This window comes from Diabrotica undecimpunctata, chromosome 3, assembly GCF_040954645.1.
Source record: "Diabrotica undecimpunctata isolate CICGRU chromosome 3, icDiaUnde3, whole genome shotgun sequence".
Classification (NCBI taxonomy): Eukaryota; Metazoa; Arthropoda; class Insecta; order Coleoptera; family Chrysomelidae; genus Diabrotica; species Diabrotica undecimpunctata.
Window position 1 is genome coordinate 44,278,910 of NC_092805.1, and position 18,143 is coordinate 44,297,052.

The 18,143-nt window shown below is 33.8% G+C and overlaps 1 protein-coding gene across 1 annotated transcript in view; it reads left to right on the forward strand.

Moving 5' to 3' along the window:
- The window catches only part of LOC140436744 (uncharacterized), an 808,356-nt gene that overhangs the window by 781,136 nt on the left and 9,077 nt on the right, over positions 1-18,143 (forward strand). The window contains exons 14-19 of the mRNA XM_072525808.1: positions 426-624; positions 4,607-4,766; positions 7,917-8,069; positions 11,501-11,732; positions 13,866-14,051; positions 14,494-14,739. Coding sequence (XP_072381909.1) covers positions 426-624; positions 4,607-4,766; positions 7,917-8,069; positions 11,501-11,732; positions 13,866-14,051; positions 14,494-14,739 — 1,176 coding nt within the window. The remainder of the gene's footprint in view (positions 1-425; positions 625-4,606; positions 4,767-7,916; positions 8,070-11,500; positions 11,733-13,865; positions 14,052-14,493; positions 14,740-18,143) is intronic.

Here is an 18,143-nt window from a genome sequence, read left to right on the forward strand (position 1 = left end):
AATAATATGAGTTGCGCTTATTTCACGTCATGAGTTGCACTGTCTTGTTAAAATTATTTAATTGTCCATGCACAAGCCAAAAATATAATTCACCCGTCTCACTTTCCAAGAAATTTCACATTGCACGTGGACAGTTTTCTTGTGAAAGGAAGTATGATTTCAGTCCTGCGAATATATTTAAATTTTTTTTAATTGCCAGCAACAGAGAAAGAAATCTGATACTTTCATTTTGGACTAGGTTTTTTTTTATTTTATTCTAAATCTATACAATCACAGAATTTCTTCAACTGAGTTACTTAGGTAAGCCTAATTATAATATTAGTATGATTATTTTAAAAGAAAATGGCTTGTTCATAGATTTTCTCATAATCTTGTATTGCCTGGGATGTAACATTGTCACAAACATCACTGTTTTATTTTCATAGCCAATTCCTGCAAATCTTTCACATACGGATATCACCGAGTTGGTAATGCCTCCTCCAAAAATGTGTGTCTACCCATTGAAGGTACAAGAAATTCCACTAGACGTAAAGACTGAAACTATTTCTCCTGAATTCGCCGAACCAACGATGGTGACGCCATCCGAAGAGAGTAAAGCGGACGATTTGGTTTCTTCAACATTAGGTAAGTTGTCCTTAATAATTCTAAAATTAGAGTTTGCTATAAGTGTGACTATTTACGTAGGAAAGTAAGCAATGACATCCCCTAATATATTAGTAATTACACTAGCCCAAGATATTGCTTGGAGTTAGTAAAAAATACAGGAATCTGGAAATTTATTTAATAAAAAGCGAGAAAATGAAGGGCCTGTAAATAATTGACGTAGTGAAGTTGCAGTATTACATGTTCACCTAGATTACAGGTTAAGTATGAGGCAAGGCAGCTGTATCTGGAATTAACCTAACTACCGTCCAAGTCATTTTGAACCTCAAATTCCATCCATATAAAACCCTCTTGCAGGAACTTAATAGGGATGATTATGATCGCCGCGCCGTTTACAGTTTAGTGAAATAATCAGTGAGCGAGAATCAACAATGATGATCATTTGATTTTTCAACAGGACGGTGCTCCCCGCATTTCTTTACTTTACTTGTTCATCATTATTTAGACCAAAATTTTCCACGGCATTGGATTGGGAGGAGAGCCTGCATCGAATGGCCTCCTCGGTCACCAGATTTGACTCTTCCTCGATTTTTGTGTGGGGTCACCTAGAAAGCAAAATCTATAGAACATCGCCCGTATCTTTAGAAGATTTACGTCAGTGAATGCCTACGAATCACTCTTCAAATGCTTTTGAATATGGAAGATCGTTTCGAGCAAACCTTATCTTTGTATGGATACCGGAGGTTATCAGTTCCACCATTTGGTCAACTAAGAAATAAGTAACCAGCTAAAAATATTAATTTTAAAATTTATTTTCTTTTCTTCTAATAAATCAAATAAAGTACTGGACCGAATTTAAAAATTAAAGACTAATATATAGGGAATTGCAAGGGCTCTCAAACGATCTTATTTGACTTCCATTGCCATTATAAAATGTTGGGTGATTCTTACCCTGGCTTGGGGGTGAAAGTAAAATAATCGAAAATACCGGAAAAATGTGTCCCCAATTAATCAAAAATGTTGTCGTAGTTCCTGTTGCCTCTGTTTCGTTTTCGTCCGGCCATCCAGTATAATATATATATATATATATATATATATATATATATATATATATATATATATTTATTTATTATTATTATATATTATTATATATACACCGGAAAAATGTGTCCCCAATTAATCAAAAATGTTGTCGTAGTTCCTGTTGCCTCTGTTTCGTTTTCGTCCGGCCATCCAGTATAATATATATATATATATATATTATATATATATATATATATATATATATATATATTATTTATTTATTTATTTTTATAAATACTTCAAAATATTTTGTAGGTAACAAGTTATCTTTCTGTCCCTGTATTTAAAAAGAAAATTTAAAAAAACCTGTTTAATGTTAATTCAATATAATTACTGTTTCTTTTTTAAATCATCGGCCTGCAAATAATTGACTTTATGGGTTTTAGATTATATATTTTGTGTAGTTTGTGATTTGTGTATGTATGTTTAGAGTAAGATTTCGGTCAATTTTTCTTGATGGTAGGATTTCTTTTTGTTTACTTCTCTAAATTAATGACATGTCTCTTTTTCTGACGTTCTAAAATGCATACTTTTTATATTTGGTATTTAATATTTAATAACCAAACAAGCAGTTTGTTTAAGACAGCCAATCTTGAACTCTTATGCTTATTGACATTATATATTTTAAGTTTATTTTATTTTATCCATTATGTCGTATATTTAGGGTCCACGATAGTTTTTTCTCCCTACTCTGTGTTTTCCTTCAATTCTGCCTGTTACTACGAGTTGGGGAGGAACCAACCTAATATACCTATACCTAATGTTTTGCGGATTTTGCTCCCTTTCTTTGGTTACACGATCGAGAATCTGTTTATTTGTTATATGGTCTATCCTAAGTTCTAAATTAATGTGTAGGTCGGATAGTAGTTCATTCATTTGTATGAATTCGCCTCTTGCTTGTTTAATTTTGCATTTAATCTCAAGATTAAATGGGTCCAGTTGTTCGTTTATGCAGCCCCCAGGTACTTTACTTTGTTGACTTGTTTCAAGATTTTACAATTTGATGTGATCTAAAAACCAAAAAAGTCAAATCCTAGGACCATTCGTAAAATAAGATTCCCATGAATCTTAAAAATAGACAGCTTTATTTCTGTTCTTAGTGTTATACATCATTTTAAAACTTACGCTATTATTCTATATAATCGTCGTTTCTACCGAAACAATTTTGCAGACGATGCTTGACTTTTCCATCACCATGTTATAGAATTCTACCGCCAATCCATTAAGGAATCGAGTAACCCCTTCCTTGACTTCATCATCGGTACTGAAACGTAAACACCCAAGTGTTCCTTTAATTTTGGGAATAAATGATAATCACTTGGTGCTAGGTCTAGACTTCGGGTGGACACAACAGACACACAGTGCCACAGGCACAGGGTGGGCGCAACAGGCTAGCTAAAATCTCTTAGCAGTTGTTCAGTTTGATGTGTGACATGAGGTCAAGCGTTGTCATAGACAAGCCTCACACCACATGAATTGTGGTGTGGGAAGTCTCAGGAATTCGCAAAGCAAGGTCGTTAATGGTAAATTCTGATCTTCAAGCAATATTCGTTCAAATGTTTCAACAATTTCGTCTGAAACTGAAAGCCTTCCGCCTCGATCTTTGTCATTTTTCGGTTTGTCTGAAACTGAATTCACTACTCCATTCGCGAACGTGTTGAACAGATATACACTTTTCGCCATAAACTTCGATTAACTGACGATGAATATCAAAAGGTGAAATACGTTTTGCATTTAAAAAACCTATCAGCGTACCAATTTCGTATCTGGCGGTAACAGCAATCTAAAGCTCTATCTTTGAAGACTGCTAAGCCGTCACTAAGTAATACAGCGAGGCATTATTGGTGGGGTGAGAGAGAGGGATAGTTGATGCGTGTCTCCAAAAAGTCACCACTTTGGTCTTATCACTGTTTATTTTATGTTAATTTCTATTATGGTAAGATCAAGTCTCTCAATCTGATTAATCTGATTAATGTTACACCTTCGTGTATTTTTCAAACGTTTTGCTGAATAATTACTTCTGAGTACAAATTGAATAATACAGACGACAATACACAGCCCTGTCATACTCTATTAATAGATATTTGTTTTGACAGATAAATTCTGATTTTTGCTGTTTGCTGCCAGTACAGGTTTTTAATTAATTTTACGTCTTTCCAATACCCTCTAGTAATAATTGTAAAAGTTTGCCATGTTTAACTTTATTGAAGACCTCAAAATCAACAAAACATATGTAAACATTTTCTTTGATCGTGCAATTTCGCAACAGTATTTGTAATGCAAAAGGACTTCCCTCATATTCAATCTACTCCGGTAAACGAACTGATCTGCAATTAAAATCATTTCAAATTTTTGAAATATGTTATCTTTATAGAATTAAAAAAGCCAACGAGAAGAAAACTAAGCCACTTTGTCGCTGACTGTGTCCGCTAGAATGCTTCTTATAATGGACAAGCTAAAATTATACAACGGATATTAAAAAATAAGGAAAAACCAAACGTTACAATCAGTACTGAACCCTAACATTATATATTAATAAAAGCTTTCGCTAGATATCTTCATACATTTTTGGATTATTGGTTGTAAACCATATATTTGGTATATATTGGCGTTATAACTGCCAGTGAGGAAATCATTCAACAGCGTCAGAATCTAATAATATATATTTGTTCTTTATGTGGTTAAGGTTTATGTGGTTTTGCTTTATAAATATTGTTGTGGTCATTAAGGTAGTCATTTTTTTTAATTACAAACCCTGTACATTAATTTGGTAAGTATTTTGTCAACAAATTCGTTCAGTTTTCCGAAATTAATTGGGAAAAGAATCATGTAATCTCCAAGCTCCGTTTTTCGATTAAATTTTACAAACTATAATTTTATTTTTACCGACATGTTTTTATTAACAAATATAATGTTTTAGATGAAGCCGTCAAAGAACCATCGACGGAAGAACAGAAAATGGCCGAAGAGTTACAGAAAGAAATGATTGGTATTGGTGTTGTCTCTGCGGTAGCTGCCGGAGCTGCCATCACGGCTGTTGTATCAGCAACAAAGGCGGAAGAAAAGAAGAAATCTCCAAGGTATGTAACTTGGATAAAAATTATATCCAATATTTTTAGAACTATTCAAAAACTTGGGGAAGCAATAAAAAACAATAGCTTTGATAGCTACTTTACAATGGAACCTTAATTTTGTCAAAAATTATTCCATTTGTTTTGTGCTTGCTTGCTAATGCGTTGTTACAATTCTAGCTATTTTACCTTATATTCAGCACTAGTCTCAAAAAATGGATTAAAAAATTGTGATACAAACGAATCGAAATTTTGTAAATGAATTTAGACAGCTTTGGGTTTCTAAAGGCTTTGTTATGGGTTTAACGATCAATTTGTCAAAAGCAAATATATTGTCACTAACTTCTGATTTAAAATACAGTTGAACAGCCTACCAATTTTAATAGAAAGGGGTGAAAGGAAGGGTGGTGAAGGATAACACAGTGCTGCAATTTAAAAAAAATTGGATCAATGACTGAGAACTAAAAGGTGTTTTAGAACTGGTTTGCCGTGTTCATTCTCAATCTGCCATCAAATTTTCCTATCACGTACAGATTTTTCACAAATCGCCATCTAACTTTTGTATGAAAAGACAGGTCTGCTATAGTGGCTCTGCTTAATAAAAGAAAATATTAAGACAAAGAAAATAAAAAATCATTGGTTACAAATTAAACACTGACTATTTTAATTCTCTACGCCATTACACAAATTAATATAATGTTACTTGCCATTGAGTCAAAATAAACTTCCTCTTTCTTGAGTTACTAGATGTAGATTCCTCTGGATTACAGTCTCTCTTGAGGTTACAGAGGTAGTCAGCCATCATAGTAGTAATTCACCTTCGTTAATATCATTTTTCTATTAATTTAATATTTTGACCTCTCCCTCTGTTCTTCACTTTAATCTGCTAAAGTATCCGGGAAATAGTTCAGGTGCGAGTAAACAAAATGTTTTACACTTATAAGACAACCTAGGATTTGGAAACTTCTTAACAAGCTATTTACTTCTTCTTTGTAATTGGGATTTTTTTGGTTCCCAAGCAACCCTCTAACTACTGATTTGAAGCTCCTCCGTGTATTTTCCTTTCGTTTTGATCATTAGTTTTCGAATTTGAGGACCCACACAAATTCCATTTTTTATTTTCTCAGAAGTTATCTTACTCAAATACTGGAAACATCCTGATTCAACGCTTTCACGAACTATTTCATTAAACCCAGATTAATATGTAGTGGTGAATCAGAAGATGCTTGGAGTTTAATAATGGACAGTTTATGACATTCTTTGAGCCTGGTGTCAACTGGGTTCTTGTTTTCTAAGATTTCACTGTAGACTGATTGGACCTATCTTTGCTATCCCATTCAAAAATAAAACAAGGGAATTTAGTAAATCCACTTTGCAAATCTAGGAGAATACCGATGATTTTGAAATCTGCACAAATGAACCAGTTGTTATTCTCGTATTCAATATTTTCAAAGATAATTTTGATATTGTTGTATGTTTCTTTTAAATGAACTCTAACTAGATCTACTAGACAAAATCAAATTAGCTTTTGATGAATCTATAAAGAGTATCCAATCAGTAGGTTTATAGTCAATTCCAAAATATTCCATCACTGATTGAATGTCATTACAGAAAGCCATTGCATCTCTGCATCTCTTTGTTTAGGTGAGCGAACTTCATCATGTTCATATACCTCATCACATATATTATTCTCATTGTCACTACTTTCACAGTCACAGTCATCACTAACATCTTTTAGAACAGTAGTAGGAGCGGGAACAGGCATAGTGTCGCTATGAGCTACTGGTCTAATAGCAGAAGCTAAGTTAGGATAAACAAAGATTTCTTGTTCTTAACTGAGTAGCCACATCTATTAGTCATACTAGACAACAGTAATAATCATCCACATGATTTGATGGTTCTTTCCAGACCATCGGTATTTCAATACTACATACATGCCGACATAGCTTTCTTTTTACCTGTTAACCATAGTCACAATGCCTCGACAAACAGTATGAGGGGCCCATGAATTGTCTTGATAGCCAAGTTTTACACCAAAATATGAAAAGTACAAATTTTCTACTGATTTGGTAATATGTTATCTTGTTTTCCAACCACAATTATAAAAAAACACATTAGAGCTATTCACACACGATCTCCGACATAACATACACATCAATTTCAACACCATATGATAAAACCTTCGGACGCATTTCTAAATATAATACCTATTTATGCAATCTGTGTAGCAAAAAAAACTGTACGTGATAGGAAAATAATCTCAACAGATTTGGATTTTGCACAAAAAAAAACTCTAGAAAAAAAAACTTAGTTCTTTGTTATTAGACATCAAAATCTTTGCAGTGCCGTGTAATAAATCAACTTAATCAACCACAATGTGGTAGGTTATATCTGAATAGACAGGGAAACAAAAGACGTTAATAATGGTAATAGTAGAGGAAGGAAATGAGGTTGAAAACACACATATGAAATATTGTGAAATCATATGAAATGACTCACAGTTCTAAAGTACAATTTTGTAACCAAACTAAATTCTCTTGACTTCTGCAACCTGTTGGATAAATATCGATCAATAGTACTTACTTAAAACTAAACCCGAATCGCATACCTTTAATTCACATAAATATTCCTGATCGAGGATTATCTTAGACTAATTTGTCGTTCGGGGCGAACGTCAATTTGAGGTGACATTATGTCCTCTATTTTTCCCATATACCTGTGTATCCTTCTTTATTTAAAATAATTTTACAGCATGGTTGAAAATTCTGCTGTTTACAGGAGAAAAGCAATATGCTGCCAATTTACCCTCTTATTATCTTGGCCAATTATCATTAAAATAACAATCTATATATTTGAACTAATATTTAGCCAAAAATGTTTGTTGCATATTCTAATAATCCAAATTTTAAGTGGTTAGCTCATTCTTTGATGATTTTAACTTGAGATTTGATGAATTTAGCTTCTCCATTCACATTTTTTAAATCTTTTACCAGAAGTTCATCTTTAAACGAATGGCTGTCAGTGTACGAGTTTAAGACGTTCTGAAACGTTTTCAGATATATTTGTAGGGTTGTTTTTAAAACCTAAAAAATACTTTCTTTTGCTTACCAAATGTACATACTGCGTATAGATCATGATGCTATTTTTTATTTGCAACAGTGCTGCTGCTAAAAAACCTGCAAGTCCCAAAACAATGACATCCAACAAGAGCCCAGCTGTAGCTTCTAAAGCTACACCAAAATTGACCCCTACATCAACCAAGCAAGCTATAAGCAAAACATCCGCAACAAAAGCTGCAATACCAAAGACTGGGTAAGTATTTTTGCTAATTTATGTCTTGCACACACTATAAAGAAGACATCAACTGTTGTGTTTATAATGAATATAGTTAAGGAATACTTCTATTCCACCTGCTTGCATCTCATTGAAACCTGTAAAATAGTTTTAATTACAGAATAAATAGTAGTCCCAGGTGAGCCCTAATAGACAGTGCAATAATAAAAATTGCTTCAAATATTCGAACTACTCTTGTATGTATCGTTGATTTATGCTTTTTTAAAACCTTTCGCCGAAAATGCTTCATCTTTCATCAAAAATTCTTTTCATTTCATCGAACTTCTTAAAAAATACCCTATCTCACCGTCAGACATTCTAGTAAGTTTCAATATCGCTTCACTCTTTACTGATATTCCTATAGGCGAAACTCATAAACATTCTGAAAACTAAATACAGTATCCAGCAAGACCACTCATCTCTCATTAAACATTGTATGTCCAACACTTATTTCATCTTCCAAAATCAATTCTACAGGCAAATAAATGGTGCCTCAATGAGCTCCCCACTATCTCCAGTAATTGCCAGTATCTTTATGGAAGACTTTGCGACCCGTGCACTATCCACATCAATGCTGAAACCCTCATGTTGGCTACAATATGTTGGTGATACATTCCTCATTTAGCCCCATGGCAGGGATGTTTTGGTGTGTTTTCAAACCCATCTGAATGGTATACATCCTAGTATCCAGTTCAGGATGGAAGTGGAAACTAATTCTTCCCTACCGTTTCTCGACGTTATCATAAATAAAAACCAATCCCAAAATTTTCATCACTCGGTTTATCGAAAATCCACCCATACCAATCGTTATTTGCATGCCAACTCTCATCATCCACCTTCACAAATTAATTCAAGCATTAATACCCTTGTCTCCAGATCTATACGCCTTTGGGATAATGCAAGTAGACTCGCTGAGCTCTCTAGTTTAAAGCAAGCCCTCATCCAAAATGGTTACTGCGAAAATCACATCAATAGGAGCATCAACAGACATCAATCTCCCACTCAATCTCAACCCAAAGACTGATATCCTCATCACAGGATAGCTTTTCTTCCTTACATCAAAGGTGTCACTGACAAAATCGACAAAATTCTTAAATCAACAGAAATAAAGAGAATATTTACTCCCAAACAAAAACTTCATCTCTTGTCTGATCAACCAAAGACAACATGGAGTTTATGAACATTCAATTTCTGTTCGCAATTCCGATTCGATTTCAGCTCTAGGTCAACACCATCTTCATACAGAATTATCCGAGAAGCCGCAGAAATCGAAAAAATGCTAAATTGTTGGGTTACCTTCGACATGGAGACCTCTTATAAAGGAAATATCGTCCGCTCCACTAGCCAATACTGTCCGCATCGAGTTAGAATCTATGGAGAAGCTATGAGCATATTAACGTATGTGTTAAAAACGGCGTAAGTAGGCGTGGCTAACGATGATACCAATATGGCGGTGGGATCATGGCCGGACTCAATAATATTAAAACTACTATAAAAATATGACAAGTTATTCAGAAGATTTAATCATAATCTATAAAAAGTGCAATATATTTTTAATAAACTATGATTTATTTATCCCGCGGTAAACACTAAAACACGATATATTATACATAAAGGTAAATTAATACAGTCAAATACTATTAATTTATTCTCTGAAGTACGGGCCATTACTTTGTTTACATATTTGTATACTAACCTGTAGAACGTTATTCCTGAAGATTTTTTATTAACATTGCTTCTGCTACTGCAACTACGTTGAGAACAAGAAACCATTATTATGCACTATCACAATATATTATTACAGTTTCTATAAAAGTATTATAAATCTAAAAATATTCGAAAAACAACAAACGTAAACAAACATATACGATCTGTCAAAAGTGTCAAAACAATCTTAACAATATGGCCGAAGTGAGGTCGTTTTTAATCACGTGATGCCCTCTCCATAGATTCTAACTCGATGCCTGTCAGAAATATTCGCGCCAATCCCCACGCTAACCCCCACCCCCCACCTCAATCCAAACCACGTCACCATCTACGGTATAATTGAACCGTCCCCCTGTTCCCAGGGGACACTTAATTATTTTTTCAAAAGTTACCTGCTTATTTTATGCAGATACTATTTTGGTCAAAGTTCTTTTTATTTGTAAATATTGAGTCCAAATCTTAAAATGTTCCAAAATGAATAAAAAATATTTACAAAAATTTTCAAAAAAAAAATGCTCTACAAGTTTTCAGTTTATAAACTCTGGTTGATATTATAGAGTAGTGAACCTTTGATACATTGCAAAATGTATCTGCTACATGTTCATATCTTACACTTCCAAATCTCTATGGTTTACGGCCGATTTCATAATGATTCGCTAAAGTGGACTTTAGTAAAAGGAGACTTTATGTTAAAGTCGACTTTAAAGTGGCTGTCAATGATATTTGATTTCATAACTCGCTTTAAAGGGCTCTTTAAGCAAAGTGGCTTTTAATGAAATTTTATACTGTTGGTTAAACTGAATTACGATGTATTTGAACTAAAATGGAAATAATTACATTGAATATTATACATTTTGGCCATTTTGCCGAATTTTGCACGTTTGTATTTGCATACTTACTTGTCGGTTTTTAACTACTAAATTACTTATTATTACTTAATTACTAATCCAGATTTAGTTTAATTATTAATAACTTTAATACTAATTTAATACCACTTTAACTACTAATTATTATTATTTCTTTATATATATTTCTGTATAAATATTATTACTGGACTTTCTTTTTAATTAGATTTATTACTTAATACTTACTTAAATCTACTACTATTACTTAAAAATTAATTAGTTTAATAATTAGTTCATCATCATTACTATACTTTTCTTTTTAATTAGATTAATTACTTAATACTTACTTTTTAATTCTAGTTTACTATTAATTTTATTAATATTAGATACCTACTATTAATTCTATTAGTATAATACCTATATCATTAACCTAAATCTCTTTTCTTAACCTAAATCTGTAAAACAACTTAAAGGTCCGAAATCCTCACTTTAAAGTTAAAGTGGGCTTTTGATAAAAAGGATCCTTTAACTTGATTATGAAATGAAAATCTAAAGTTAAAGGCAACTTTAAATTTAAATTCTCCTTTAACTTGATTATGAAATCGGCTGTTAGACTTCATATGTAGGCAACTACATTGCAACAATTAAGCTTTATTTAATCCTGCTAAATATTTAATCGATGGTGCCTATCTCGTATTTTTCACACTGTAATAAACTAAATTAAGTGTTAAAATGTTGTTTACTTATATATTACATCTTTTAGCTGAGACCTTTTATCTTGAGATAATCTTAAAACATTAGCTAATAAAAATACATCATTCATTTTTGATATGTTTCTTTAATTTGTGTTTTTTATAGATTAACTAAACCACCTGCAACTACTACAGCCGCTCCCAAAGTTAGTCCGAGACCCACATTATCTAAAACACGAACAACACCAGCTACAAAAACAGTTCCACCAAAACCGGCAGATAAATTGGCAAATGGTGATGTCAAGAGTACATTTAGGAGCACAATGACTGTTAAAAAGACAGTTTCAGAAACAAATGGCACCAAGACTTCAATTTCAAGACCAACTACTGCATCTAAGGTGAGTGTTCTTAAATTATTGTTTAATTAGTTTTATTGGATTATTATATATCATACATACGGTAATCTTTTCCTAGTCGTTCCTTCCATATTATTTGGCGAATTTATTATATGACGAGTCAAACCGTTTCTCCATTGTTTTATTTTTTTTGTGTGGTATTGCAGAAAAATGTTGAGATAGCATTCGAGAGGGAATTCGAGTCTCATTTATTTATCAGAAAAAAAAACACTACAATTTTTCTTTATTTATGCTATATCTAAGATGTGTCCACATTTCGAAAACACCGAGACACCCAGATAGATTGGTTTCTCTATGTGTTCTAGAGTGACCCTATTCCAGCGGACTTAAAATTTCCTGTTTGTTTCGCGGACGTGGAGATGGAAGGAACTTATGAAATTGCTTGCGTGTCGGGTGAGTTCAGTTTAAGTGGGTTGTTTAGGTATGAGTTCTGCATGATATCGAAGCGCCTGTTAGTTTGTCTTCCACTTCCTTAAATATTTCTACTTACGCAGTGACGGCCAGGCCATCGGCATATAGGAAATGCTTTGAATACCTGGGTTTGGATTGATCGTTTGTGTATATGTATATATATATATATATTAAAAGGATGACGGCCACGATGCTACCTTGTGCCGAGCCATTATTTTTTCCTCTCTATCGGCTTTTTATATAGATCGCCTGTATTGCAGCAAGGGTTGAACAATTTTTAGTCGATGGGTATATCATAGAATTTTGTCAACAGCCTCACTGTATCGTAGGCCAGTCCAAGCTCTGTTATTATTTTTTCGTATCCCTTTTCTGTGTTCTGTTAGGTTGAGAATTTGGCTGGTGCATAATTTACATATTATGAATCCAGCTGGTTTTGGTGTTAGATTCTGATTAACTATGTTTCCTATACGATTTAGGATATTTTTTTCGTATTGTAGGAAAAATATGGCATCAGAAATAGGTCGGTGGTTTTTGGGTGAGCCTGGAGCCTTACCTAGCTCTAAAAGCACTACTACTTTAGCTTTATACTAAATTTTATGGATCATGCAGATGTGCCGGCAGTTGTTAAAGCCCACCGTCTCACTATTATGTAGGTATATCTATCGCGTACGGGGTGTGGTTCATTCTGTTTGTTTACTTTGTGTCGCTTTTCTTCGTTGAATGCGTTTTCGTTATATAGATTTTCATATTTGGCAAGAATAGTTTTTGATTCTTCAGAAAAGCTTGATATGAAATGCTGTCTATAACCTCAGGATATATGCCGCTACGTATATTACCTTGACGTTCCTCACAAAGGTATCTTAGTTATCTGGGATAGGGCTCAGAAGATTGATGGCATGTCTATGTTCTCTGCGAAATTTTTTAATTTGCATTTTTTTTGTAAGTTAATCTTCCACTGAAGGGGATTTCTGTTGTTCTATTTGCTGAGCGCACGTACAGCTCTTTATGTTCGCGCTTATGAATCAACTAGTTTGCTATTAAAGGGACAGGGAAGCTTTGGTCATGTAAGAATGCGAAAGAAGTTATTGGCTTTGACCACTTCACCAACATATCCATTATTGTTTATTTCACTAGACGCCCAAGAGGTGTTGGAGCTATTCAAATATCGCACAACCAACTGGGTTTTCTGGTTTAACCAGAAACCTGTGGACACAGTCTAGTTATGGAAACAGTGCTAATGCGCGGTCACTTGTTTATCATGATATCTTTAACTTTCTAAATCAAACGAAGGTATACCGACATTAAAAAATTAGTTTTCGATGTAAACCTATTACTCTAGAAGAGATTATTAAATATTCCGCACTTACTATTGGATGGACAAATGCTTAAAATTTATATTAAAAAAACTACCATCTAAGATTTAACTTTCTTATCACCTCTGCTTGTTGAAGAAAACAAAAGTATGCACGGTTAAAGTCTGTTGTAAAAACACTAAAATAGTTTTGAATGGTTTTAAATGCTTTTGATATAAATCAAAAAACAAAAACAACATTAATTTAAAATTTTCAAAAGTTAATATTTCCTGATTTTTACATTGTTAAATAAAATAAAAAATCTATAAACATCTGTGTATTAACAAATCCATTAATCATTTTGTCTTGAAAGGAAGATATCTAAATTAACATGTTTTGTGTTGTATTTTAGGTAAGCTTGGGTCAAAAACCGGCCGCCAAACCAGCTACTACAGCTCCAGCATCTAAGACGACCATTCCACCACGTTCAGTACCATTAACTGCTAGATCTGCACCGACTGCAAAGAGACCAACGACTTTAACAAGCAAAACCACCACTTCAACCTTGTCTGCAGACAAAACGTCAAGCACAACTAAGGTAATAAAATAAGCAACACAATAATGAGATATGAAAAAGTAAATTGCTCTTTTTTTCTGGAAGCCGTTGTGTATACAAGGTTAGACGCATATGAATTAGACATTACATTTTCATTTTGTTTGTTTTATAATTATTCTAGTTTGTAAAAGTATTAGATATTGAAGTTGATTAATTATGTTGCATTATTACTATGCGACTGATACTGCAATCTATTGACTTATTGTTCATCTTACTCATTAATGATACTCATTCCACAATTTTGGAACCCTGTACCAGTTTTTACAGGTCTAATGAATGGGTATCGTGTTTTGTAGTGACTTTTAGTCTCCAAAAAGTATTTGCCACCTACAGTTTAACCCTAATAGTCATCAACCTCACTTTTATAAAACATGAAAATTCGAAAATATATACATATATCAAAAATATCTTGTTTTTTTTTTAGCCAAGCTTGACGAAGACTTCTCCAAAATCAACCAATGTTCCTCCAAAGACGACCTCAACCCTGTCAAAACCAAGAGTTCCACTAACAAAAACCGTCGCCAAAGCACCTCCAGACACAGAAAAGCAAATCAAAGAAAGCGCCAACAAAATAACGGCGTCACGTTCCCTTACTAGCGCTAAAACTGTTGGAGGATCTGCTTCTACTGTGAAAAGTACTCTAGCTTCCACTCGCAGAGTTGAAAGCAAGGTAAGATTTCCTTATTAAAATGCTATATTATCGTTTACTCAATAATTAAAATATATATCAATGTTAGATGTCATTACTTGAGTACTTTTTAAATCAATTGCGTTATTGAGTGATAGTAATGTATGCGAATTGACAATTTATGATAACATCTAATCTATGCCTATGCTATAAACAGTACAATTGAGGAGAATTTTCTTCTATCGTTTAACCTGATTTTTGATTTCCTATGGTTAGCCTATGTCATTTTTCAGATCGCTATAGCAGTAGAGTAGAGTTGATAAAATCATTTTCCTGCAGTCTTATTGTCCTGTTTTGGTGAAGCTCTTCAGTGAATTTTACCTCCTGGATGTTCAAAAGGCGACATCTATTCTATTGGCCTATTTTCAAATACATATTTTAAGGTTTTTGGAAGAATGACGCTATTCATTTTGGAGGTATCTTTTTCTTCAAGTTCCGCTGCTATTGGATATTGGAAATCATTCTGGCAATTAAATTTTGTTGGTTACGCACCTGAACTGCTTCCAACCATTGACGAAGATTGCGTAGCAACGATATTTTATGTCTTCCTATGATTCGTCTGCCTTTGATTTTGTTCCTATATTCCTCAATAGTTCGCATTTTTCACCTCTCATAATGTTCCCCAAGTATTCCATTGCGATCCATCCAAGATATTTTCAGAATATGTCAGTAACACGAATGCTTTCAGGTTTTTAATGTTGGATTGGTTCAGTGTCCAGGGCTCATACAAAAGGGTGGAAAAAATATAACATCAAAGCATTTTTATCCAAAGCATTATATTGATATTGCGATTACAGAACATTTTTCCCATTCTGTTAAAAAGTTCTTCTTGTAGTGCCTATGTTTCGGATGTTGGCGACCATCAAACCAATCTGTATTTTGCAAACTGCTGTTCTGAAAAGATTTGTGGTTGTTCTGTTGAACCACGTACTTAGATTTTTCAGCCAGGAAATCCTTCGCCTTCCTGGTCCGCGTTTTCCTTGTACTTTTCCTTTAAGAATTAATTGCAGCTGTTAATCTCTCTCGCTGTTCCTCATGATGTGACCGAGGTATTCGATTTTGGCTGATTTTATTGTGGTTAACAACTCTTTTCCTTTTTGTATGCTTAATAAAACGTCCTGGTTAGTAATATGGTCAGTATAGGATATCTTCAGGATTCGACGATAAAGCCACATTTCGAAAGCCTCAATTTTCTTGCAGGTAGCGTCTGTGAGAGTCCACGACTCAACTCCGTACAACAGTATAGGAAAGATAACCTAATTTTTATGGGTACTGATAAATCGTGGCTTTTGAATAGCTTAGCCATTTTTTGAAATGCAGATCTTGCTTTCTCTATCCTACATGTTAAAAGTTGACCATGCAATTTCAATTCAGCATCTTATTTCTTTTGTCTAATCAGTATCTTCTGCGATCTATGCTCCAAGGTATTTGTACGAAGATATTTGTTAAATCTTAACTTGATATTTTGTGCTTTTATAAATACCATGAATTTGGTTTTCTTCAAATTTATTTTTAGTCCATAATCGTTGCAATGTACATTTAGTTGTTGAGCAAGGTGTTGCAGTTCTTCAAGTGTTCCCGCTAGAAGGACAGTATCGTCAGCATATCTTATGTTATTAATTGGCTCACCGTTTATTATTAGGTGGTTATTAACTTTGGCTAACGCTAATTTTGAGACGGAGTCACTATATAAATTAAACAACGATGGTGATAAAATCACACTTTGGCACAGCCCATAGCCAATCTGGATATACTCAGTCAGTTCATTTTCAACTTTCACTTTCGCTGTTTGATACCAATAGAGGTTGCTTATAATTCTAATGCCTCTACTGTCTATATTTTTATGTAACAAAATTTCTCTGACCCGATTTCTGATATATATCTAGGCATTTCTGTGAAAGAATACTCATTGCAAACAATGCATCCCGTGTTCCCAGACACGGGAACAGTAAATCCCATTTGTGTATTACTTATGCCTTCATCTAATTTCTTATGTATTTTATTGTGAATTACTTTTAAAAATAATTTCGGCCTTAATTACTCATTAAGGCTATAGTGCGATGTTCATGGTACTCCTTTACATTGGCTTTTTTGGGAAGTAGTATAAATGCCGATTGGAGCCATTCTTTAGGTGGCGACAGAGTATGTTTTTTCATTTTTACACATGTAGCTCGGGCTGGTTCTATTCGCCTTTTAATTTATACGGTTGGATCTCAGCTCCCATTGATATTCCTCCTTAATCCATATTGATCTCAGATCTGGTTTATTGTTTTATTAGATTTTGAAAGTCTTATCCGCAATTAGCCCGCACGAAGGTATCGTATCGACATAATCTAATATTGTTCTCGGTTACGCCATTCACAATAATACCTTTTGTTGTCTCCATTAAGGCTCCCTTAAATATTTTCTCTGAATACAAGTTATTCTCTTAAAATATGTTCATTATGGGTGACTTGTAACACCCGTGTTGGTGATGACATAGTTCAAGGTATAAAAAAACTATGTGACGGGGATATTAGAGATGAAAACGCTGATCTTCTGATAGATTTCTGCAAAACAAATGAAGTACGTATTGATAATATTTTTCCCCTCACAAAGAGTAACACAATTATAACTTTGAAAAGCAGACGACAAAGATCTATGATCGACTACATTCTTCCCTACTCCCTTCCCGAATTTTGGATGTAAGGGCACTATCATCGGCAGAGGCAGGAAGCGATCATAAGCTAGTATTGTCCAAAATTCGAATGAAAATACATATAAAAATAAAATTGCAGAATACTGTTGTGAATTTATTAAAAGGTTCAATATTTATAACACTTACGGATTTAATTTATTTCTTTATTTATATTAACTTATCTGACAATAATTTATTATATCCGTACGTAACAAATTCGCGAGCGCGGGTCTTGAGAATTAACTGTCCCTCCATATAAAAAATGTTGTATTTATATACGAAATCCTGATATACTAGAACAGCATCGAAAGATCGCATTGTCTTGCATCGAAAGATCGAGAAGCTTAGCCGGCTCATTCACCATAATTTTGGTTCTAGACTTCCACCGAAATTTCTACAATAAAACAGAATAATTAGTCATAAAAGTTAGGCCAGTATATTTATCGTAACATTGCCCCCCTCTTAAAAGATGGTTCCTCCTGGAACCTTGTCGGGACTGGAACCGGAACTGTATGCTGGTATCGGCAACTGGACTCTCTTTTACAACTTCCAGTTGTATAAAAATGACATGGGACGGTTTTCTCTCCGCACCAGTAACTATGCGGATTGCAACAGACTAACACCTGGACTTCGGTGTCTTTAAAGATCTCCTCCACCATATTTCGGATAACCCTCCAATCTAATTGGCGGCACTCCAACTTTGGCATGG